The following is a 23,244-nucleotide window of genomic DNA, read 5'->3' as shown; positions in this document are numbered from 1 at the left end:
GGGAAGGAAGAAACAAATGAGAGGAGAGGAGGACAGTCATCAAGGAAGGTGCTTCAGGCAAAGAAAGGCAGCACAGGACCTGAGAAGAGGCCCTGAGCTACACCTCAGTTTCCTCATCTGTCACGAACAGTTTAGATTAGATGGTCCTCAGATTTCCTTCCAGAGCTCATGATTGCTGAGTGCTATGTGGGATCCCAGGGTACTCCATCACCAAGGTGGGCTGCTCATGCTGGGTGGCCTGCACAAGTCCCACGTGGAGTGAGGCAGCGCCAAGGCACTTGGACATTTACGTACCCTGAGGTTGGGGTCCCCAGGGTGCACGCCCAGCTCCACCACAGACCCCTCCTTGGATTCTCAGTTCATTTTCACACAGCCTTTTCTAGTATTCCCCATTGTAAAGGTGGAGAAATGAGGCTTATAACTGGTCCAGTGCCAGGCAGTCGGTAAGGGGTGGAGCCACAATTTGAATTCAGCTGAGAAAATCTAATCTAGAGCTTGATGGCTACCTGGTCTTTCTCACTCCCACACTGGCCATGCCTGGGGCATCTTCCTAATTCCGTTTCCTTGTTCAAGGACATCTTCCTGTCCCTTCTTAATCATGACAGCTTTGAGTACTGATCAAATTGCTGAAATGAGCATTCATTACTTTGAGCATTGGGAAAAAAACAGCTTTATAAGAACAAAGTTCAAAGGTGTTATGGGCGCTTACAGGCTTATAGGGACAACTATCCTTACAGTCCCAGTTTAGACTTCTGAGATTAACAGTTTTGTGAATGGGATTGATACTGTTGCAATTTGGGCCTAGATCTTAGGCCTATGTCAGTAGTAAGTACCTAGTGGACTAGAAATGGATCACAACTTCTTTCTTGAGTCTTAAAAATAGTTTTATTGAAATGTAATTCACATACCATATAATCCACCCATTTAAAGTATGCAATTCAATGGTTTTGAATATATTTATAGATATGCCATACATTGCAACCATTGATTTTAGAACATTTTCATCACCTCACTCAAATCCTGAACCTTTGTCCCTCTTCCCATCCCACACACCCCCAGCCACTAATCTACTTTCTTGTGTCTATGGGTTTCCCTATTCTAGAATTTCATATGAAGGTAATCATATAATACATGATCTTCTGCAACTGACTTCTTTTACTTAGCATAATATTTTTAAGTTTCTTCCATATTTATCAGCAAATAAACATTTTTTTGACCAAATATTCTACTATATGGATATACTATATTTTGTTTATCCATTTGTCCATTGATGGAGTGAGTTTTGGGTATTTCTACCTTTTGGCCATTAGGAATAATGCAGCTATGAAAATTCATGGAGGGGTGGAGAATAGAAGTTCACTGAATTAGACAAAGGGGAATAAAGAGAAGGGAGAGGATGGGAACAGGAAAGGCAGTAGAATGAATCAGACATGACTTTCCTATGTTCACATACAAATAGTCGACCAGTGTAACTCTATATCATGTACAACCACAGAATGGGAAAGAAGTTATACTCCGTGTATTCATAATGTCAAAATATATTCTACTGTCACGTGTAACTAAAAAGAACAATTTTTTTTTAAAAAAAGAAATAATCATGCACAAGTTGTGTGTGGACATGCTTTTGCTTCTCTAGGACTGAAATGAGGGATTGGGCTGTACATGTTCCTCTTTCCACTAGAATGTTTTCGCTGTGCTTCCTGCAGAGAGGGCTCCAATGTCTTGTCTGAGTGAGTGCCGAGAACACACTTTCAGCACAGAACATTAGGGCTAACGGGGGCCACTCAGTTCCACCATAGCCTCTGATCACCCTGAAATCATGGGTTGTGGCTTCCCAACCTGAGTGACTTGATCCTTCATCTGGTGTCTCGCCCACTCCAGCTTCACTTCTCTCTTCTGCACCTTAGGAACAAATGAAGCCCCCATCATTGAAATCTTAGCAAGCAGGACCTCGAACCAGAGGCAGCAAATAAAGCAGAAGTACAAGGCAAAGTACGGCAAGGTAATTGCGGGGTGCACCAGGGTGGCCTTGACTATCTCTTCTGCCTCCACACTCCCCTGGTCGTGGAGAATGTCTTCAAAGCTTTATTGAGTTACCCCAGGAGAAAAACTGAAATAACCACTTAAAACTTGTAATTGACTTCAGAAAACCTGAAATTGCTGTGCTAACTTAATAGCCTATACAATCAATACTCTAACTCATTATTATTTTTTAAATTGACTTCATTTTTCTCTTAAGCCCTTCGTCATTTTTTTCTACTCAATTTGGTCTAATTCCACATAATAACTTATAGATGAGCTAAGGATTTGAAAATCAGTTTCCCCAGGTGGGTTTTTATGCAGAAGTTTTTCATATATTCAACTCTCTTCAAGAATGATACAGTCTTCATAAATTATTGTTACAGAAAACTAAAACAAACCCCAAACTCTTCCTTTTGATCAAGGCTTTTTTTTTCTTTTTTTTTATTTCCCTTTTTTATTCTTTTTGTTGTTGACGATGCACTTATGGACAGGAATCTTAAAATATGCATTAGGTTTTCTTGTTTCTTTATTAATATATAATGAACACAATTTAACCTTTTTGTAGTGTTGCTATAATTACCATTATGCAAAGTGAATATCCATCATTACGCTGTAGTCTCATCCATATTTATAAAACCTCTACCATTTCAAAAACTAGACATGTAAACAGATGAGAGAAAGATGGGTTTTCTTCTTTATTTGACATTGGGCAGGTAACAATCTCTTTAGGCCTGTTCTCCTCACAGGTAAATAAGATGGTCACTCATCTCCCTTCTCAGATTGCTGGTTTATCAAAGAAGATAACACTAGCACTATCAACAAAGGGAAGCTAAGATAGGTAGGATTGCTCCCAGTTCACAGATAGGAAAGGAAAAGCTCACATGTTTCAAGGACTTACATAAACTCGTGACATGGGGAGGTAGCAGGACTCAGATCTAAGTCTCTGATTTCAGGGCCAGCGTCCATACCTGGAGGATCCAGGGCCAAGAGCAGAGCCATTTCCCTCCTATTCCAAACATCCCAGGTGGCTGTGCTTGCATAGTTTTCCTGCTTCTTTTCATCAGCAGCTTGTCGATGCCATTCGTTTTGTGAAAATAAGTGAGTCTCCAGTTCAACTGCATTTAATTGAATTGAATGAAGTGGAATTTTAATCCTGGTCCACATGTCAAACTCTAGCAGCCCCCACATTCTATGTCTGCTTGCACCCCACCAATATGGGAAGTCAGACACAAGGCTCCTTAACCTTCTTCTGACATAGGAGCAAACAAGGTCCTGGGGTCTCTGCTAAAACTAAAGAGGGCATGTTCCAGAATGAAACGTGACCCCTGTTTGCCAATCCCTTGCTTCCTTTCTGCTTCTCAGCTGTATTTCAGAGATGAGACCAAGGAAGAGATTCTCAGAGCTGGAGGGTGTTGGAGATGATGAAATCAGAGTCCCCATCTCAGCTAAGCTCCAAAGAGAATAACCATCCCAGGGTCACACAGCTAGTTAGCAGGACAGGAGCTGAGGAATCCCAAGTCTGCTTCTCTGCCCAACAGAATATAAACCCTCAAGGATTTATTTCCAGGCTTGTGCCTTCCGAGAGTGGTCAGCCGGGATTTCTCTTTGCTGCAGTTCTAAACAACACCATTCTGACCTGGGAAAGGATTTCCAGTGTCCAGGTGGATGCACACCACAGAGTCCTGAGCAGAAGCCTGCCTTCACAGGATGCAGTGTGAAAGGGAGAGGCAGAAGTGGGGACAGGAGTGTCATATTACAGTCCTCTTAAGATGGTAGATCCCAAGGCCTTGCACAAAAATGTGGATTTTTCTCCCTGGCCCAGAACTCAGAGGTTCATTTGATAAATAGTTGATTTGCCTCCTTTCAGGAAATCCCTTTCAACGTAGGCTAACAATGATATTCTTATATAAGACACATAATGAATAATAAGAAGTATTTTTTGAGCATTATCAAATATGCCAGGCACTGTGCTCATTATTTACATGGATCCTCTCATTTAATTTTCCCATCGACTCTATAAATCTGATTATTCTTCCCATCTTCTAGAGAAGAAAATTGCCTGTGGATGAAATTAAGTTTTCCAAGGTCACAATGTTACTGTGACTGTGTCCTTAGCCTTCAGACTTGTTGCTGAGTAGCCAGCCAGGACCTTGCTGTTACTTGGATCCCTGAGATGCCCACTGATCTATGGGCCTCCAATTTGACCCATCCTGGGCTGTGGCTCCACGGCAGGTTCTTAATATAAGTTGGGGCATTGACAACTGGATAGACTGACTACCCCCTCTGGACCTTGTCCTTATTATACCCCGTTATCAGAGATGAACAGGTAGGAAAGGGTAGTTTCCTCACTGTGATAAGAGGGAGCTCTAAGAAAAGTTGAAGACTATGCCCACCGAAAACAGGATGCCAGGGAGAATTTCCTTGACATCTGCCTGTCTGAGTTCTTTCTCACACACCTCCCTCTCAGGATTTAACAAGATAACTGAAGTGACTGTACATCTGGTCCTAATAAGAGAGTCCCTGTTTGTTCCTGCTGTCCATCACAATTATTAATAATAGTCCCCTTTCCTCTCAAAACTAACCCAGTTTGGATGGTAAATTATCAGATTCCTCTAGAGAAAACAGACCTGCATTCAGTCCTTTTTTAGCTGAATGTTTGGCAGCAAACCCTTCATCTTCTGAAGTCCAATGAATGAGGACAGTGCCAATACTTAGGCTAGTTTTACAGGGTTGTCTTGAGGATCTATTGAAAAAGGTCTCTGAACCCTAGAATATTCTGCAAACGTTGCTGTTTCAATGATTCTTCTTTGGGGTCTCCAGCCCTGAGTGGGAAATCTCCTCTTTGCCTCTCTGCTAGCCTTGATGGGAGACTGGATGGATGGCCATGGTGACCACTGTTCTCAAGAGTGGGTCGTTTTTGCCAGGTCACTCTGTATGTGGCCAAGGCAGGTTTCCTGCCAGGCCTGGGCACATGCAATAGTGCAGTGAGACACCTGTCCCTTTCCCCCCAGCCACTCCCCAACAGGCCTCTGTGTTTCCTTTAGGACCTGGAAGAGGTGCTCAAGGGTGAGCTGAGTGGAAACTTTGAGAAGACAGCCTTGGCTCTTCTGGAAAGGCCCAGTGAATATGCCGCCCGACAACTGCAGAAGGCTATGAAGGGTCTGGGCACAGACGAGGCTGTGCTCATCGAGATCCTGTGCACAAGCACCAATAAGGTCAGTCCCACATTACTCTTGAACAAAAATCTGCACACCTTCCAGAAATGGCTGCAACCCCGTGGAGGGAAGCCACTTCCTGGCCTTCTTTCCATGGGCGAGCAAGAGTCTGTGCAGAGAGGTGTCCACTTGGCCCATGTAGGAAGGATGTCTCGTGCTGTCTTCCATAGGTCAGTCTTGGTGTTGCTACCCCTGCTTGACAGAATAGATCCTTCCAGATCTGCGTCAGTCTAGGTTTTGTTTCTCTAACTATGCACAGGAGGCGTGATTCTACTTTACCTTTCCCAGCCTGACGATGTGGGCCCTCAGGCATGAACAATGCAATAGGTAACCCAAGCACGTTTGTGTTACCACCTTGTCCGTGACTGTTATCCATGTAAAGCATGAATAAGACTATATAACCAGACAGAAAGGTTGGTGGAGTCAGGGATCCCAGTGAGCACCCCCAGCAGCTGCTAGCACTTCCCTGGAGGATTCTATGTCCTTCAATCAATAGAAGATCCCTTGGGCTCATGCCATCATTTAAGGTGCAAAAAAAAAAAAAAAAAAAAAAGAAAGAAAGAAAAGAATAAAAGCCCTTGCAGAAGCCCATTTGTCTTTGGTTCCAGAATCCAGGAGGGCCAAGGAATTCATCAAGAGTAAAGAGAGTCCACAAGTCATCAATAGGTGACCCTGTCTTCTTCCATAACCACCCATCATCGAGAATGGGGGGGACCCAGCAAGAACAATACCAGAAAAGCCCCACATTCTGAGACTTCCCAGTAAGAGACAGCATCAGTGGTTGGGGCAGACAGCAAGAAGAGGAGTAGCACTCTGATGCTGGACGTTCTCTGAAGCCTGCAGTGCTAGCCACCTGTCACTCCGTCCAGCCCAGGGCGCAGGCTTAGCCTCTCCCCCCAGAGTACGGCCATGACCCATGCTATGGCTGCAGACCCTTCTTCTCCACACCCCTGCACTCCTTTCCTCCATTTCAGGTTCAGAAAATGCCTCAGAGGTGAGTTAGCACCCAGCCCTGGTGATGCCCACGGATCCATAGTCACACCACTTTCCCTATTCATGCTGCCCTTCTCAGAAGCCCTAAGGTCCCAGCCGTGAGGTGCCCAATGTCAAGGGCAATCAGCTCCTGCCTTTGTGAAAAAGGTTAATTTTCTTATTCTTTTTCTCACCTTGGCCTGGTTTCTTTAAGGTCCAAGCAATAAGCAAAGCCTTTCTCTTAATCAAATAGGTCTGATGATAAAGAGAAGAAAAGGAAAGAGAGAGAGCAGGCGCCAGGTTGAGGCAGATCCTAGTGGTGGGCTGGAAGGGGGCAGGGGAGCTGTACCTCACTCGTGGTCAGCAGCCCCCATCTCCTGGTGGGCCCTCCCTCCCACCATCAGAGCCCTGCAGCCAGCTCCTCACCTGCTGCCCCCACCTGCTGCTGCTCATCACTGCCCTCTGGCTGAGGGGATGACTGGGGCAGCCTGTGTGGTCCACTGCTGGGGCCAGTGTAAACGGAGGCAGCTCCTGAGGCAGCCACGGCAGAGACATTCAATATAAAACAATCCCTCTCAGTCTGCACCCCAGGACTGCACTCCTGCTGGCATCAGGTGTACCCTTAATTGAAGCAGCAAAAAACTAGAAATAACCTAAGCAGCCATCAGTGAGTGACTGGCTAACCTGTGGCCTGCAGTAGGATGGAACACTTTGTGCCCTTTAAAAAATGAGATGACTGTCTACTTATGAGCAGAGCTTGATCCTCCTAGTCACTAAGTAGTCAAGAAGTGGGTCACGAATGATAAGGACCACATTCCACCTCTAAACACTCACACTCAAAAATTCCTATATGTTTTCAGCAGCACCCTAACTCTATGCAAATGCAAAGGAAAATGTTTGGGAAGATTCACAGTGAATTATATATATATATACACACACACACACACACACACACAAACACACACACAGGATTGAACCCAGGGGCACTCAACCACTGAGCCACATTTTATTTAGAGACAGGGTCTCACTGAGTTGCTTAGCACTTTGCCATTGCTGAGGCTGGCTTTGAACTCACAATCCTCCTGTTTCAGTCTCCTGAGCTGCTGGGATTAAGGGATGTGCCACCGTGCCTGGCCCATACTGAACTTCTAATGCTGGCTATGTGGATGGGTGTGAGACTGTGAGATTGGCCAGGAGGTGGAGAAAGGCTGAGCTGTGATATTTTTAACCTTTCATTTTTATTTGATATGAAATCATTGTACATACACACTTATGGAATACAGTATAGTGTTTTGACACATGTATATACAATGTGTAATGATCACAGTTGAATAACTAACATATTCATCACCTCAAACATTATTTCTTTGTAGTGCAAACATTCAAAATCCTCTCTTCTGGCTCTTTTTTTTTTTTTTTGCCCTCACTTGCTTTATTTTTTTTTTTTATTGGTTGTTCACAACATTACAAAGCTCTTGACATAACATACTTCATACATTGGACTGAAGTGGGTTATGAACCCCCAATTTTACCCCAAATGCAGATTGCAGAGTCACATCGGTTACACTTCCACAATTTTACATAATGTCCTATTGGTCATTGTTGTATTCTGCTACCTTTCCTATCCCCTACTATCCCCCCTCCCCTCCCCTCCCAACTTCTCTCTCTACCCCATCTACTGTATTTCATTTCTCTCCTTGTTTATTTTCCCATTCCCTCACAACCTCTTGTATGTAATTTTGTATAGCAATGAGGGTCTCCCTTCATTTCCATGCAATTTCCCTTTTCTCACCCTTTCCCTCCCATCTCATGTCTCTGTTTAATGTTAATCTTTTCTTCCTACTCTTCCTCCCTGCTCTGTTCATAGTTGCTCTCATTATATCAAAGAAGACATTTGGTATTTGTTTTTTAGGGATTGGCTAGCTTCACTAAGCATAATCTGCTCTAGTGCCATCCATTTCCCTGCAAATTCTATGATTTTGTCATTTTTTTATTGCTGCATAGTACTCCATTGTGTATAGACGCCACATTTTTTTTATCCATTCATCTACTGAGGGGCATCTGGGTTGGTTCCACAGTCTAGCAATTGTGAATTGTGCTGCTATGAACATCGATGTGGCAGTATCCTTGTAGCATGCTCTTTTAAGGTCTTCAGGGAATAGTCCAAGAAGGGCAATAGCAGGGTCAAATGGTGGTTCCATTCCCATCTTTCCCAGGAATCTCCAAACTGCTTTCCAAATTGGCCGCTGGTGGGTCTTCTGGCTCTTTTGAAGTATACAATATATTATTGTTAGCAGCAGTCATCCTGCTATTCAATAGCAAAGGAGAACTTCTTAGTCCCATCTCATTATAACTTAGTAACTGTCCATCAATTTCTCCCTCTCCTTCTTCTCCCCTCATCCTCAGCCTCTGGTAGCCGCCATTCCACTCTCAACTTTCACGAGATAACTTTTTTAAATTCTGCAAAAAAGTGACATCATGAAGTATTTGTCTCTCTGTGCTTGGGTAGTTTCCTTAACATAATGTCCTCCAGGCTCGAGCATGTTGTCACAAATGATAGAAATTCATTCTTTTTTTTCTTCTTTCAGTAGCATTTTATATAAATCAAATTATTATAACTGACACAGAAAGACATAAAATGCACAAATATGAAAAAACCACATCTACTAAATTTTTGTTTGTACAAGTTTGAGCTTAAAAATTGTTTTAGTTAATTTTGTTTCTTTTCCTCAACAATAAGAAATTCATTCTTTTTATGGCTACATAGTATTCGATTGTGTAAATACAACTTATTTTTTATTCATTTGCTTATTGATGGACACCTAGGTTGGTTCTGTATCTAAATATATGCGTGTGTTACTGGTGTGTTTGAAATGTCTGCAGGGAGAGGGTCCCTTCACACCCCAGGCAAGTCTCACAGGGATGACTATCTTAAGACGTCAGGAAGACACCTGTGTCTGGAAACAGTCACCTGCCCGGTCTGTGGGCACCTGCCTTTTGCTGATTGACTCCACTTGGACACTGATTTGTTTTAATTTTCTTCCAGGAAATCGGTGCCATCAAAGAGGCTTACCAAAGGCGTAAGTGACTTTTCATTCTGGCTTTGGATAAGGTCTGTCCCTTTGAAAACACTTCTAGGAACTGAATTGTCTGCTTTCTCCTCTCCTTTTTGCTTCTTCAAAAGTATTTGACAGGAGCCTTGAATCAGATGTCAAAGGTGACGTAAGTGGCAACCTAAAGAAGATTCTGGTGTCCCTGTTGCAGGTAAACTGTTCTCACCTACTTTACCATCTGAGGAAATAATTCTTGGCCACATGGTACCATGACAAGAAATAAACATTTCCTTCTTTTATTAAAAGTTGTCCACCCTTGCTCCATCAGCCCAGGGACCAGGAAGTTATCCACCTGGGATTTCTCCTCTTATAACAACCTGCCCAGTCATGTGCGGTTTGCAAAGCCTTTGGGTGACTGGATTAGCTGATTAAATATAACCACTTCCCTTGACCAGTGAGGAAAGTCAGGTCTCCCAAGATGGGGGACCTGCCTGATTCACAACCAGTAAGACCCAGCCCAGGAGCAAGACCATCTGACCCAAGCCAGGCTCTTTCCACACCACAAATCTGCACCTACTTCTAGGATGTGCCCAGAGTCTAGGCCTGTAGGAACTGCTATAAGGAACTCCACCAGGACAGCAGGGCTTTCAGAATTGGCCCTGCTGGGACATAGCCCTCCCACTCCAGGGTCTCCAGGTAGGTAGCACCTGCATCTCATTCACAGCCATCTACTTGAACTTCATACATTTCCTCCATGTCATTTATCCCACTGTGGATAGACTGACAGAACAGAACCAAAAAATTAGGCATCAATGGCCGCAGGAGGGTTGTGTAAGTTTTCTCCTGCTGCATCGCCACAAACTAAGCAGCTCAAAACAACGGAGTTCTACTTTCTCACCCTGGTCACGGGCCAGGAGTCCAGGGATGGGTTAGCCGTGTCCTTTGCTCAGGGTCTCACCAGGCTGAAACCCAGGCTGCCATTTCACCTGAAGCTCGGGGAGAATTCCTGGTGTTCTGATCCCTTCCCTGCTGTCAACCAGAGGCCATCTGCGGCTCCCTGCCACATGGACCCTGGGAACAGTTTACAATAGAGCTGTGGGGTTTCTTCCCGGCCAGCAGAAGCTCATCTCTCTGACTACTCCCATCTCTCACTTTTAAGAGGGTCCTGATTGGGTTAGGCCCACCCAGAATGACCTCCTCTTTGATCCATTCAACTAATTATGGACCCGAATGACATCTACAAAAATCCCCCAGACCATCTACCATCACATAACCACAGAGCGACATCTCTGTTTCCACTGTTGCACACTCAGAGAAAGGGATTCCATCAGGCTGTGGGTCACTGAGGTCACTGCTGTCAGCCTGCTCTGAGGTCGGTGGGGTTCCTGACTGACGCTGATTTTACAAGCAAGCATTTGCTCAGAAGTGACACTGTTTATCAGTCATGCCCAAAAGATGGCAGCAAAGAGCAGGCCTTGACGCTTTGCCAGGCTGAAGGGTGCTTCAGGCCACTCGGAAATCACCCTCACCGTCCCAAGACGGTGGTCCAGCAGGAACTCGAGTTAACAACAATGTATGGATTTTTCTAGGCAAATCGTGATGAGGGAGATGAAGTGGACAAGGATCTGGCTGGTCGGGATGCCAAAGATCTGTATGATGTAAGTGTGCTCCTGTGCCAGTCTCCGCAACTTCTTTTGTTTTTAAATTATGAGCATGGTTTTCCACAAACGTTTTCTTTATTTCATGCACATGGGAGTTACTTGGGAAATGAGTGTGACCTTTAAGAAATAAATATATGCTTACATCTATTCAGATCATAGATAGGGAGTTGCTCCTATTCTTATACTCTGGGGCTAACCTGGATCCATTTGGGAATGGGGAAAGGTATAAATAATATAAATATATAATGCATGTTTGTGGGTTAGATGCTCAAAGTGCTTAGTCAATCCATTTGACTTCTATTCAGCTTGTATTTTGTAATTGCCTGTAAGTAAGGTCTCATCACAGCACTGAGTGTGCGATCTTTTCACAAAGTCCTTTTTAAATTGTTTGCTTCGAGGCAGGGGAAGGCCGCTGGGGTACTGATGAGCTTGCCTTCAATGAAGTCCTGGCCAGTAGGAACTACAAGCAGTTACAAGCCACCTTTCAAGCCTATCAGATTGTAAGTAATGAAGTACTGAGGGGAGAAGGCTCCCTCAGAAACTCTCCTGAATTATTTCCAAAGGAAGCCAAGACCTGGGATACAGAGCTAGAAAATCACAAACAATAGTAGTTTTCAGTGGTGAGGGGTGGGGTAAGGTCTAGGATGCTTCCCTTCATCCTGCACAGGACAGCCCCAAGATGGGGTGCTAAGTCTGGGATACCCGGGGATACCAGGGACATGCAGAGTGTTATGTTTAGGAGCAAAACTCAAGAGTCCAGGGTTCAGGTGCAAATGCTGGTTCTACCACTGGCAAGTGACCAAACCTCTTCCACCCTCTTCTGTAAAACAGGGACCATGAGCATCACCACCCAACCCTCATAGAGCTATTTGTAATAGTTAAAGAAGACAAAGGCTCAGAACAATATCTGACAGGTTGTAAGCTCTATTATTGGTGGTATTATTCCAATTTACAGTTGTGTTCACAGTGTACCTACAACTCTCCAGACAGACATGAGATCCCTCATGAAAAGACATGGATAAATTGTGTTTCTAATCTCACGATCAGTTTAAGCCAACGAAGTGAGTTAGCTTTTCTGGAGTACTTAGTTCTAAGTCCTTCCCTTAAAAGCGATCTTGAATTTGCAAAAAACCTTTTTTTTCCTCCTATTTTATTTTTGTAGAGTGCTTTTACCTGTTCAAAGCACTTCTATGCCTCGTGTCTCATTTCAATTTCACGACAATATCATAACCATAATGTAGGCTGAACAGCTGTTGTGGCCTGTAACTGTTGGACAGGGCAAGTCCGCCCAGTGAGGAGCCATCTGTAACTTATCAGGACCACACAACAAGTCAGTAGCAGAAAGTGGATGAGAGCTCCAAGCCTCCCCGGCCCGAGCGCCTACCTCAGCTGGAGCTGGCTGCTCCTCACTCGAAATAGCCTTTCTTGGGAGCTGCCAGTAGATGAAAAGACAACGAGGCTTCGGAATTTTATCATTACTGCATGGAAGCCTTGAGGGGCCCCTGCTTTCAAATTGTGCCCAGAGTCATAATCAAAGGCAGCCAATCGAGCAGCCCCTGCTCTCAGTGCCCGCAGGCCTCTGGCCTCTGAGCTGGAGGACCTCTCGGTGACCATGGTCCTCTTCCACGTGATAGAGGCCACTGATGGAGTTTCCAAGAATGGCTGTCATTGGTGATCACCAGAGAAATTCCCACACGGGAGTGAGTGTGTGTGTTGTATGTGTGTGCGTGCACTCACACGTGCAACTGTATGAACTAGGACACACTCTAGGTCAATATCTCAAAGTTGATTCCAAAAGAGCAGCATCAGTATCACCTGAGAATTCACTCTCCACCCTGGACTCACTGAACCAGATTCTCTGGGGTTCGGGTCTAACCAACTGCAGGACTTAACAAGACCCGAAGGTGATTCTGATGCATGATGAAGCTTGAGGAGTTGGCCCCAGGCCACTAGCAACAGAGTCTGGGGCAAATTCTTAAAGGTCTGTGCCTAACTCTTCTCAACTATGAAGTGGGGTTAATGGTACCCACTGCATAGGATTAGTAAGGATTAAATGAATTCACGGAAGTAAACATTAGACAGTACCTTGCTTGCTGTATACGCGTTCTCGATAAACATTAGCAATTGTTAGCACTCTCCCCATTTGAACCAACAGGACCCCAAAAATCAGAGCAAATCTCCAAAGGAAATAAAGCACCCTACAGAGGTGCTGATTCTTGACACAAAACCAGCTCTAAAATGCTACCTGTATATTCTAAAAGCCTTGTTCAAATCTCATTCATCTTGATCTTCATTGCTTATTTTTTAGAATTTATCCTGTTCTTAGAACCTAGGTTCAATACGTTTTTGATGGTATCTGGCCAAGAGCACCAAGACACTTGTATGAGAACACTGGAATGTATTATGTATTAGATTGGCATGGCGTACAGTTGAATTTTAATTTTTGGCACAAAAACTCAGGGTTTTGTCCTTTACTTGCCCTCTAAGCCTGAGTCTTAACTTCTGACATGCTCAGCAATCCAACCCAATAAACAGATCTCTCCAAACTGGTACATCCTGCAAGATTATTCCAGTCCCAAGTTTTACCAAACATGAAACACACAATCACAAAGTCAAAGTTAGTTCCCCAACAGGGCTCAGAATAAATAGGTTACATACAGGCACAGCCCAGCCCCACACCTCTTCATCCTGAGCCTCGCCTCTTGGCCCTTCTCTTTACATTCCTAAGCCATCAAGAGCCAGAATGGCCCTCTGTCATCAAAGCCAGAATGCAGGGGGCTCTGTGGTCAGTATACTGTTAATTTGGAGGCTTCCATTTTAAAAGAGAGATGTGTCTCCCTACAGGCACTGCTACCTGTTTAACTAGTCTCTGAGACTGGTTTGGAATCCACCCTTGTAAAGTGTTTTTATTCTGAGATCAGAAAACCTGGTTCTGTCCAAAGAGTCCCCTAGGAATTAGGTACTGAGGTAACTAAAGTGAAAAGTGGACACAGGAGAGTCCCAGTAGCTGGGCCAGTCCATTATTCCAGACTCTGTTCCAGAGAGCCCAGGGAGATGCTCCTGCAGCCTTCAGGAGGGCTGGAGCCAGAAGAGAAAAGGGGGAAGTAGCATCTCATTGCAGCATGTGAATAGAGTCCCCAGGAGTTGTGCAAGGAAGAGCACTGAGGTTCCAGAACATGGTATCAATGTCCAGGACTCGTGTGGGGAGCCCACCTCCACCTTCCCAGACCAGCTGTTCATCTGCCTTTATCTGTTTTGTGGTCTGAGAGTCTGTGGAATATTGAAAATCACTCCCCTGGCCTGGGATTAACAGTAGAAACAGAAAGTGGTTTAATGTGAGGATTTTTTTTTAAAGTAAATACAGATCTGTGTGAACAAAAGGTTGTCTTGAAATTCAATCTCAGTCTGCAAAACGAGAACTCTGTTTCTGGGAAAGTGATAGGTATCCCTTCCAGACCAAACCCCAGAAAGTTGGGGGCAGGGACAGGATTGAAAGGCCCTGCCCTTTCTACTCTGGACACATTGAGGCCTGTGGCTTTGCAGACATGGCTGGGGATCCAGACCCCCCTCCTCTCACATATATTGTGCTTGCATCTCAAAGAATATTTTGTTTACCCTTGTTTCCATAATACAAACCATCAGCTCCACTAGTATGTACTCAAAGGTCCCAAGTATTTATAGGATCAATTGTGCCATATCCTGAAAAGATCATTTCTAAGAAAAAGGCAAAGTGCTCAAACCCTGCAAAGAGCTCTCCTTTCTATTTGCCTGCCCTGAGCTTGGCCCAGGCTGTATTTGTGTTAAGAAGAGTCACAATTTACTCTAACTTTAGCTTCTGTAAATATTTGGAAAGAAACCTAATGTGCAATGCTGTGCAGAGTGACATGCAGACCAGTGGTGAATATAAGATCATCTGCAGTCACCCCAGAGCGAAGGAAAGTGGCATTCTGATGTGGTCAACCCCGCTCTGTCAGGAACATTAGATCATGTCCCCATCATGAACTTCACGGGCCTCCACTTATTCCACCCAAGCTATAAGTGACTGACTCCCAGTTCCAAGACAAGGAGACAAGGGAGATGCAGGTCAGATTATTATACCAGTCTCCTGGGAACTGGAAAAGATGAGAAATACATTGGAAGTTAAAGTACTGTAGAGTGTTACAGTGTGGGTCCAGTATGGGTCCCCTCTGAACTAACTCCTTAGCAGTAAGAGCTCCTCTCAAATAAGGGGCAGCCACCCCCACCCTGAAGAGCAAGAGCCAGGACAGGAGCTCCCTACAGCTGAGGCACTAAATCTGGGAGAGTTTAGCATGTCATTTAGAGAAAAGACCCAAGAACTCCAGGGCCAAAAGCAAATTCTAGAATAACAGCCAGACTTTGCTTGTCTCTCCAGCTCATCGGCAAAGACATAGAAGAATCCATTAAAGAAGAAACATCAGGAGACTTGCAGAAGGCCTACTTAACCCTGGGTAAAGTAAAGTTAGGAGGGTCCCTGTCCTAAGTGAGGCTCTCTGAAGCTGGCCTGGGAGACGGAGTTCTGCATGCAGGAGGATTTCAGGAATGACATACCTAATCAGCATCTGGCTTAGGTGATGCTGTATCTGTCCAACGGGGAGCTCTGAAATGGGGATGGTCACAGTGGAACAAGGGGACCAGTTTTCTGCACACCATATCAAACTGTAATGGGACCTTTGCAACCTTGGGGAAGTCAGCAATTTCTGCAGAGGGCACCAGATATGAGCAGTCAATAAGCAACCCCTGGAATGCATGCCTCAGCCCTGAAGAAGACATCTCATTGTGCACCAGAATGTCCACTGCAGTCCTACCAGGGTAGGGAGTCCTAAAGAGCACTTGTCAGCAGCCCTGGATCATGATCTAGTCTCAGGTGGCAGTATGGGGCTCAAATGACACATACTCAAGAATACCTAGTTTAGTATCGAGACAAGTTTTTACACATGCCCCATGGCTGGAGGGTTTCCTTTCCATTTGATGCCCTTCAACATTCAAAGAATGAGTTCTGTTTAGAAAGAGAGGGGAGGGAGACTAGATCTTGGCTATGCCAAGCAAACCCCAGGACCTTCTCTCCAGGTGTTGCCCAAAGACAGGAAATAGCAGAGAGATGGGCACAGGGCCGTGTCTGGCAGGCTCCCTTTTCCTTTCTGCAAGCACTGGAATGAAGGCATTGTCCATTGTCCACACTGCTGTGGCGAGGAGTCCAGGGCACCAACCCAAATGGCATGAAGAATGGAGAGACACATCCCCAGAAGAGGAAGAACCAAACAAGCAGTCCTGGAAGCTCAAAAATGTGCTCCAGTTGCCAAACTTTACTTGAGATTTTTTTTTAAAAACAATGTCAACAATTGGGGATTTTTTCCCCCATCCATGCTCATTTTGCATTCTTAGCAGGACCTGTGCTGTGATGTGCAGAGGCCTAAATGTTTCTAGTATTATTCATGACCACATGGACACACAGGAGCCCTAGTGTGGACGACTGTCCTTAGGGCTTTAAGGAAGAGTCTCCTAAGCAGATGGAAGCCTTTGCAGATGGAGCCTCTATTTCAGAGGCTCTAAGGCCAGAAAAATAGCAGAGTGCTGTCAGAGGGTGGTCCTGCAACCAGTCAATGTTTTAACATCTACTCAGCACCAACCTAAGTACAGGGGTTGTGCTAGGTACAGGGATCAAAGGCAAATAAGACCCAGTTCTTGCTCTTATGGAGTTTAATATCCAAGTCAACAGATAGGGCTACAGTAAAGAAATGAACAATTAACAATCAGAACAAGGAGAGTACAGAGGAGGAAAAAGTTAATCCCTGGGAATTTGGAGCCAGGAACTGTAGGAGTTGAGATATTCAGTAGAAAAGCAAAAATAATTAGAAAAGACCTTGAGAATAAACCACACAAATAATAGAACATGACTTCACAACTTTAGTTTCTAGACATTCCTCACCCTGCCCGCACCTAACTCCTAGAAACACCAACTTATAGCTACAATGTAAAAAGAGGGGCTCTACCCAAACCACTCCCACCATGACCATGGGGCCCAAGGATCACCTGCCTCAGAATCTCCTGTTACAACAGTTTCCTGAGCCCCTTTCAGGTTTCCTGTGGAGAAACCTGGAATGGAATGGAGCCCAAGAGGCCACACTTATAAGCTCCCCACAGCTCATCTTGTGTCCCCTGCTCTTTGAGTGAGGTACAGCACAGCATGAAGAGTCGGCTGTCCATCCTTCCACTCACCTGAGCAACTTGACCCCATGCTTCCCTCACTATCCTGCTGAAAGACTCCTCCTGCTGCTAACAGCATAAGCTACTCCCCAGACACAGATTATCTGCACTAAAGATGGTGAAAGTTTTCTTCCCAATCTATTGGGAAGAAGGAATGTGAAGAAAGAAGACTCTGAGTAGGTACGGAGCACCCTGACTCTGGGCTCACGATGGTTCAGATCCATTCATGCTGCCTAGAGAGGAAAAGTTTGTCTGTCAATAGCTCCAATTGCCTGGGGACCACAGTGAGTCTCAAATACGCTGCTCTTCAAAGCAGCATACAGGTTTCCACCAACAACCACCCAGGGGCTTTTGGATTGTTCTTGGGGTAAAGAGACCAGACATCTGGGTTGGGCTTTTCTTTTCCACTAAAACTCTGGAGGCTGCCATGTGGCCTATAAAAGGAGACTGACACTCCCCCCCACACACTCACCCCTAGGCTCTCCTTCCATAATCCTGCTCCCCCTCCCTTGCTTAGAAGCATCAGCCACACAGATACTTACCTGGAAAACAAGAGCCCCATTCCAGGCCATATTAAGCTTGCATGGTCCACATGTATGCGGAACTTATTATTCATACTAACATCAAAAAAATTAATCTAGAGAAATGTTAACAACCCCAAGAGTAAATAGCTTATTGCTCTTAAGCATTAGTCATGACAGATGCATATGAGCTGGAGAGGAAGGGAAATGGTGATTTAGCCCAGGAATAGAGAGGCACCCTGTCGCCCAGCTGATGCTTAGAAACCACACTCCATTCATCTGTGGATGGAGCAAAGCTGGCAGGCAAGGGGAGGTCAGAAAGAGCACCTGGGAAGGCGACCAATCATCTTACCAAGCCTACATCCAGGTCACTGGCTGAGAAAATCATGGGGAGACTGGAGAAGGTACAGATACAAGGCTTCTAAAGCTGGTTGAGCACAGGAAAGCAGCCCACAGACCTGAGGGGTCAACCTGCGAGATTACGGATTTTTATTACACGAGGTTGCTGGCCAACCTGCGTTGCCCTCAGAATCCTGCTCCAGCACCAGAGATTTCCCTGAGATAGGAACAGTAATTTCTGCAGGTGGGACCCATGCATCCCACAGGACAAACCTGAGGATGACGCCCTCCCCCAGAGGGCCTTCAGGAAGCAGGATGTGCTCTTATTCTGCTGAAGTGCTTTTGATCTGGCTCTAGTTGAAGGCCCTGGTATCTTGACCTGGGGAATCTTCCAGATCTCATTCCAAAACAATGTGACATCAGCTTCTTCCAAACTTCTGTCTCAGGGATCAGTCAGCTCCAAGGGTTGCCAGGGGCCACTCTGGGCCACTCCGGGCCCTGGTAGGGTCTCCATGTTACCCATCAAATTGTGAACACCACCCCTATCCTTTTCTCGTCCTGCCCAGTGAGATGCGCTCAGGACCTGGATGGCTATTTGGCCGACTGTCTGTATAAGTCCATGAAAGGTGCAGGGACCGATGAGGAAACATTAATCCGCATCTTGGTGACCAGGGATAAGGTAAGATACACTCCACTCCAAAGAGGCAGCTGCACCTTCTCTTTTGCCCACGACTGATGTCATGGACAAGTAGTTTTCATTAAGGACCTATTTACAGGAAAAGCAAAACAGAGATGGTCCCTGCCTTCCCAGAATTTGTAGAAGACTGTGCTCTGCTTCAATCTGTTTCTTTTTATAAAAATACAAGAATGATAGTTGCTTCTATTTCTGTCTTCTGTGGCTCTGGAGAGTTTGTGGTGCTGTGTGGAGGGGAACTTACAGAAGCTACGCCCACCTCCATTTTAAGGAAGCCAAAACAGGGACACTGAAGGAGGTTGCCCGGCCACAGAGATAATAAGCAAATGACCCCCCAGTTCCTCAGCGAGCCCTTTTAAAATTGAACACACCATAGAAGCACAATTTTCACGCAAGGAACACTTTAGCCTAAGAGTGTTTCTCAACCTTTTCCTTATTGTCCCCCCAAGGATCTGGTTCACACACTTATTTTTCCTAATTAACAACCTCCCTCCACCCACCAAATGTTTTTTAAAACCACAGACAGTATTGTTGATCCATTTATGTGCCGTTTGAATTATTTATTTCCAGGAATAGCAATGCACCTTTATACATTAAAAGATTAAGGGTCCTTTTTACCCTTTAAGGACCAATTTTTGTCTCTGTCAAAGAATGTACATGTCTAAGAAAGAAAAGGGAATGAATTGCCAAAAGGTTGGGAGCAGCTGCCTAGATGCCGAGCTAACGCTTCAGGACATCAGGTCACAGATAGAAAGGGTGTGACGTCAAGGGGAAAGGGCATTCTCTGCAGTGGCAGCCCTGGAGGATGAAGTAGAACAAAACAGGTGAAAACCACAGACATCTTCCCCCTAAAAATTGACAAAGGGAGAGGGAGAAGTGCCAGGCCAAATCTTGATCCACGCCTTTTGACAAATACTTAACATCTGATGCTGGTTTTAAATAAAACTTCGCAGCAAGACAGTTCTTTTGTTTTTCTTTCTATTCCTGGAATATCTCCTCCCCCTCTCTCCCTCCTCCTCCATGACTTGTCTTTTCTTCTAAGTCTGCTTCTCTCTCCTCCCTCTCTTCTTTTCAGCCTCTCTACCGCTCTCCTGGAGTGCTCTCCTCCTCTGTCCTCTCCAGAAGACTTCCAGCTCTGGCTGTCTGGCTCTTAGCAATGCATCTCCCAGCCCAAGACTCCAGAGGTCTCGAGGTTCACAACAGAACAGACCCAAGGTTCTGAAAGAGCTCCAGGGGGATTGGATCCATCCAGAGTGGCTGTCCAGGGCTCCATGTTCACCCTGAAGGAGACCATGGAATGTTCAGTTCCAGAATGCTCTGTCCCCTCTCGGTATTGACCAGTGTCCTGGGTAGGCAGTTTCTCCTGGCCACTTAGAGTTTAGCCAGATCCTTTAATCCCTCACAGCCACAACAGAGGCCCACTGAGCCCGCATCCTGACCCACACCTTCTTACCCCTCCCCCAGCACTAAGTAAGGAGCCAGGCAGGGGAGCAGGGGACACACTGCCTCCAAGAGTCCCTCTCCTCCTGCTCAGTGTCCACTTCAAACAATCCCTCACTCCCCCACCTTCTCTCTCTCAGTTCAGCCCTCTAACTGGGGCAGGAGAATAAAGAATCAGATACCTGAGCCACGGTTTCTAGGTCCGAAGTGCAAGGCAGAGCCTAAACCAAAAAGAAAAGAAAAAATACTCCTGGTTACAGAGGGCTCTTTGTTTCTTTTATGAGACTCATTTTCTTCAATCTGGAATTATATCTTTTCTGATGCAAGTTACCTCCCTCTTAGCTGGAAGGAGTCCTTAGCAGAGTGATCTTCTTGGCTGTTTTTCTCCTGAGGTCTATCCTCATCCACAGCACCCAGGTTTTTAAGCTTTAAACTAAGTCCTACAAATGATTTGAATTCTGTTGACAGGTTTAATATCCTTGCTTATCCAGAGCATAAGGGGAAAAAAATGCTTCATCTGAGGTTTCCATTATGATAATTTCCTTTGTCTTCTACCAAGGGTTAGCAAACTCTGACCTATCACCTGAGCGGGGCCCATCACCTGTTTTTGAACAATCCTGATATCCAAGAATGATTCATTTCTAAATCCGAACACAAATAACTTGAAAGAAAATTCAAAAATAAAAATTCTATTTTGTAACACATAAAAACCATTCTGACGTTCAGGTTTTGGATTCCATCAATACAGTTTTAATGGCTCATACAACTACATGCAGACACCTCTGGGGAACTGAACTCAGCTTTCCTTTTCCCATCCACAAAATGGAAATGATGATAGCCCTACCCCTAAAGGCTGTTTAAGGCAAATGAGTGTGAGGGCTTAGCTGACTGTTCCTGGGGAACATACTATCAATGCTGGGGTCCCCCCTTCCATTATCTTTCCTACAGGTGGACCTACAGGGCATAAAGGCCAAGTTCCAGGAGAAATATCAGAAGTCTCTCTCTGACATGGTTCGCTCGGACACCTCTGGGGATTTCCAGAAATTGCTGCTGGCCCTCTTGCACTGAACCAAGCCAGAGCATTAGGAGGAACACAGGGAGAAACTGCCTTTATCAAGAGCACATTCTGAATCAAGCTTGAAAATGGGACCATGGCACCAAAACCCCTCAAGTCCTGGTTTGTTTTCTTGGCATCTTAAGCAGCTGAAAGGCCAAAGCTATTTACATTAAGAGCAACAGCCTAAAGACACTTGGATGGGACACCTTGAATGCTGGCTTAGCCTGTATCTAGGTTGCCCCCTAACCTTCCTTTAACATGGTAACTGAAAGCTTTCCAAGCACAAATAAAATCAGCAGTTGATAATAATAATAATAATAATAATAATAATAATAAAATATAAAAACCCTATGCATTTGTAATAAAATGTTAAGAATACCTATCACACAAGAATGTGGGAGTGTATATGGTTCCAGTAAAGACTGAATGGTTATAGTACAGGGAAGACAAATTTAACCAATTTGTTAATTTTCCTTCTGAGTGCTCAATTTCAAAGCCTCAATGTTAATTAAAGTTGTGGATTATGCCTAGTCAGTTGCTTTTCCAAACTGGCTTGAGTAGTTTGGGCTCTTGTTCTGGAAATTATAGGACTAGTGAAATGCAAACACATTTAGGAAAATGCACAACTACATCTATTAACAATCACCAAGGACAGGGATCAAGGCTGGCAGCAAGGAAACAGTGACCTGCCCATGTGACCTGCAAGTAGGGGTAAACTGCCCTAATCTGCTGCCTGGTTTAATTGGGTTTTCTCATTCTGAGACGTTTGACTCATCAGTCTTCCTTCGGATCTTTGAAATACCATTACGCTAAGCAAAGTGCCAGTAAGGCCAAGGCCCATAACCTGCCTCTCAAGTTCTGCACCAATAGAATCTCTGTTGCAAGGTGTTGGTCTCATAGTCACATGGAGTTAGACATAGAGGGACCTGTCAAGAGAACCTGGGCACTTTGGTCTCATAATTACAGTTACACTCATTGGATAAGTATTTGTGCCTGGCACTGCTCAGTAGCCTAATTTTATACATAGTCCTTCCCACAGCTCTATGAAGTTAATATCACTCCCATTTATCAGTTGAGGAAACAGAGACATTAAGAACCCTGGATAAATGCATTTGTACACAATAGAATTAAGATTTGAGCCGGGCACAGTGGCACAAGACTGCAATCCCAGCAACTCGGGAGGCTGAGACAGGAGGATCACAAGTTCAAAGCCAGTCTCAGAAAAAGTGAGGCACTAAGCAATTCAGTCCTGTCTCTTAATAAAATACAAAATAGGGCTGAGGATGTGGCTCAGTGGTCGAGTGCCCCTGAATTTAATCCCCTGTACCCAAAAAAAGAGATTTGAATCTCAGATTGATTGACTTGAGAAATCACACTATTAACCAAGTGGTTACTTTTTTTGGAAAAGTAATTGAAGCACATGGTAATAGGTCTGTATTCATTCATCTGCTTAATTCCCTGCTATCTGCCAATCACTGGGGACACAAAGGTAAGTACAACCCAGTGTTCACCTTGGGCAATTCATTCTCAAGACAGCAAGGGAGACAGATATCTCCATTGGTCCACACAATGCTCCATGTGCTTTAAGAAGAATAGAAAAAAGGGCTTTACCCATAAGCACACAGCTCTGCATGGGTGATCTGGAGAATGTTTCACACAGACACATTTGTGTTGGGTTTTGAAAAATGCACAGAAGCTCTTCAGAGAAATAAAGGAAGAAAGTCACGAGCAAAGTCTCCAAAGCATGAATGGGGCAGGATATGCTCAGGAACAAATGGACTCCATTCTTCTGGAGCATATATGTAGTGAAAGAAGGGATGGACTGGGGTGGGGGGCCCAGCAAGAAGCCTGCTGAAGACATAATTGGACCCCATCAGCAATGGTTCTACCTGCCAAGCATGGGCTGGGTCTTTTGGACAGTGGCAATCAGCAGAGAAGTCTAAGAAAATGAGGATGGTGATCAGATCCGGGCCTGGGGAAATCACTGTGGTGGTGTGATTAACAGAAAAGCAAATTCGCCCAGTCTAAGAACAGATGTCATATCA

At 44.9% G+C, this 23,244-nt stretch overlaps 1 protein-coding gene and 1 long non-coding RNA gene across 2 annotated transcripts in view; one reads left to right on the top strand and one right to left on the bottom strand.

Annotated features, from left to right (window-relative positions):
• ANXA13 (annexin A13) overlaps nucleotides 1–21,294 on the top strand; it is a gene marked incomplete at its 5' end in the record, with an annotated part of 54,550 nt that extends 33,256 nt beyond the window's left edge. Inside the window, 9 exons of the mRNA XM_081266487.1 lie at nucleotides 1,908–2,002; nucleotides 5,067–5,237; nucleotides 9,256–9,289; nucleotides 9,394–9,473; nucleotides 10,852–10,920; nucleotides 11,322–11,423; nucleotides 15,317–15,392; nucleotides 18,575–18,687; nucleotides 21,091–21,294. Of these exons, the coding sequence (XP_081122613.1) occupies nucleotides 1,908–2,002; nucleotides 5,067–5,237; nucleotides 9,256–9,289; nucleotides 9,394–9,473; nucleotides 10,852–10,920; nucleotides 11,322–11,423; nucleotides 15,317–15,392; nucleotides 18,575–18,687; nucleotides 21,091–21,210 (860 nt within the window). The 3' untranslated portion in view covers nucleotides 21,211–21,294. The remainder of the gene's footprint in view (nucleotides 1–1,907; nucleotides 2,003–5,066; nucleotides 5,238–9,255; nucleotides 9,290–9,393; nucleotides 9,474–10,851; nucleotides 10,921–11,321; nucleotides 11,424–15,316; nucleotides 15,393–18,574; nucleotides 18,688–21,090) is intronic.
• LOC308633601 overlaps nucleotides 18,771–23,244 on the bottom strand; it is a 48,521-nt gene continuing 44,047 nt past the window's right edge. Inside the window, exons 2-3 of the long non-coding RNA XR_014018809.1 lie at nucleotides 20,325–20,363; nucleotides 18,771–19,982 (exon numbers count right to left, since the gene is read on the bottom strand). This is a non-coding gene — a long non-coding RNA (uncharacterized lncRNA). The remainder of the gene's footprint in view (nucleotides 19,983–20,324; nucleotides 20,364–23,244) is intronic.

The sequence above is a fragment of the Spermophilus citellus genome (assembly GCF_964194105.1).
Source record: "Spermophilus citellus genome assembly, chromosome: 14".
NCBI lineage: Eukaryota > Metazoa > Chordata > Mammalia > Rodentia > Sciuridae > Spermophilus > Spermophilus citellus.
The sequence above is the reverse complement of the archived record's forward strand: the minus strand, read 5'-3'. Positions and strand labels throughout refer to the sequence as shown.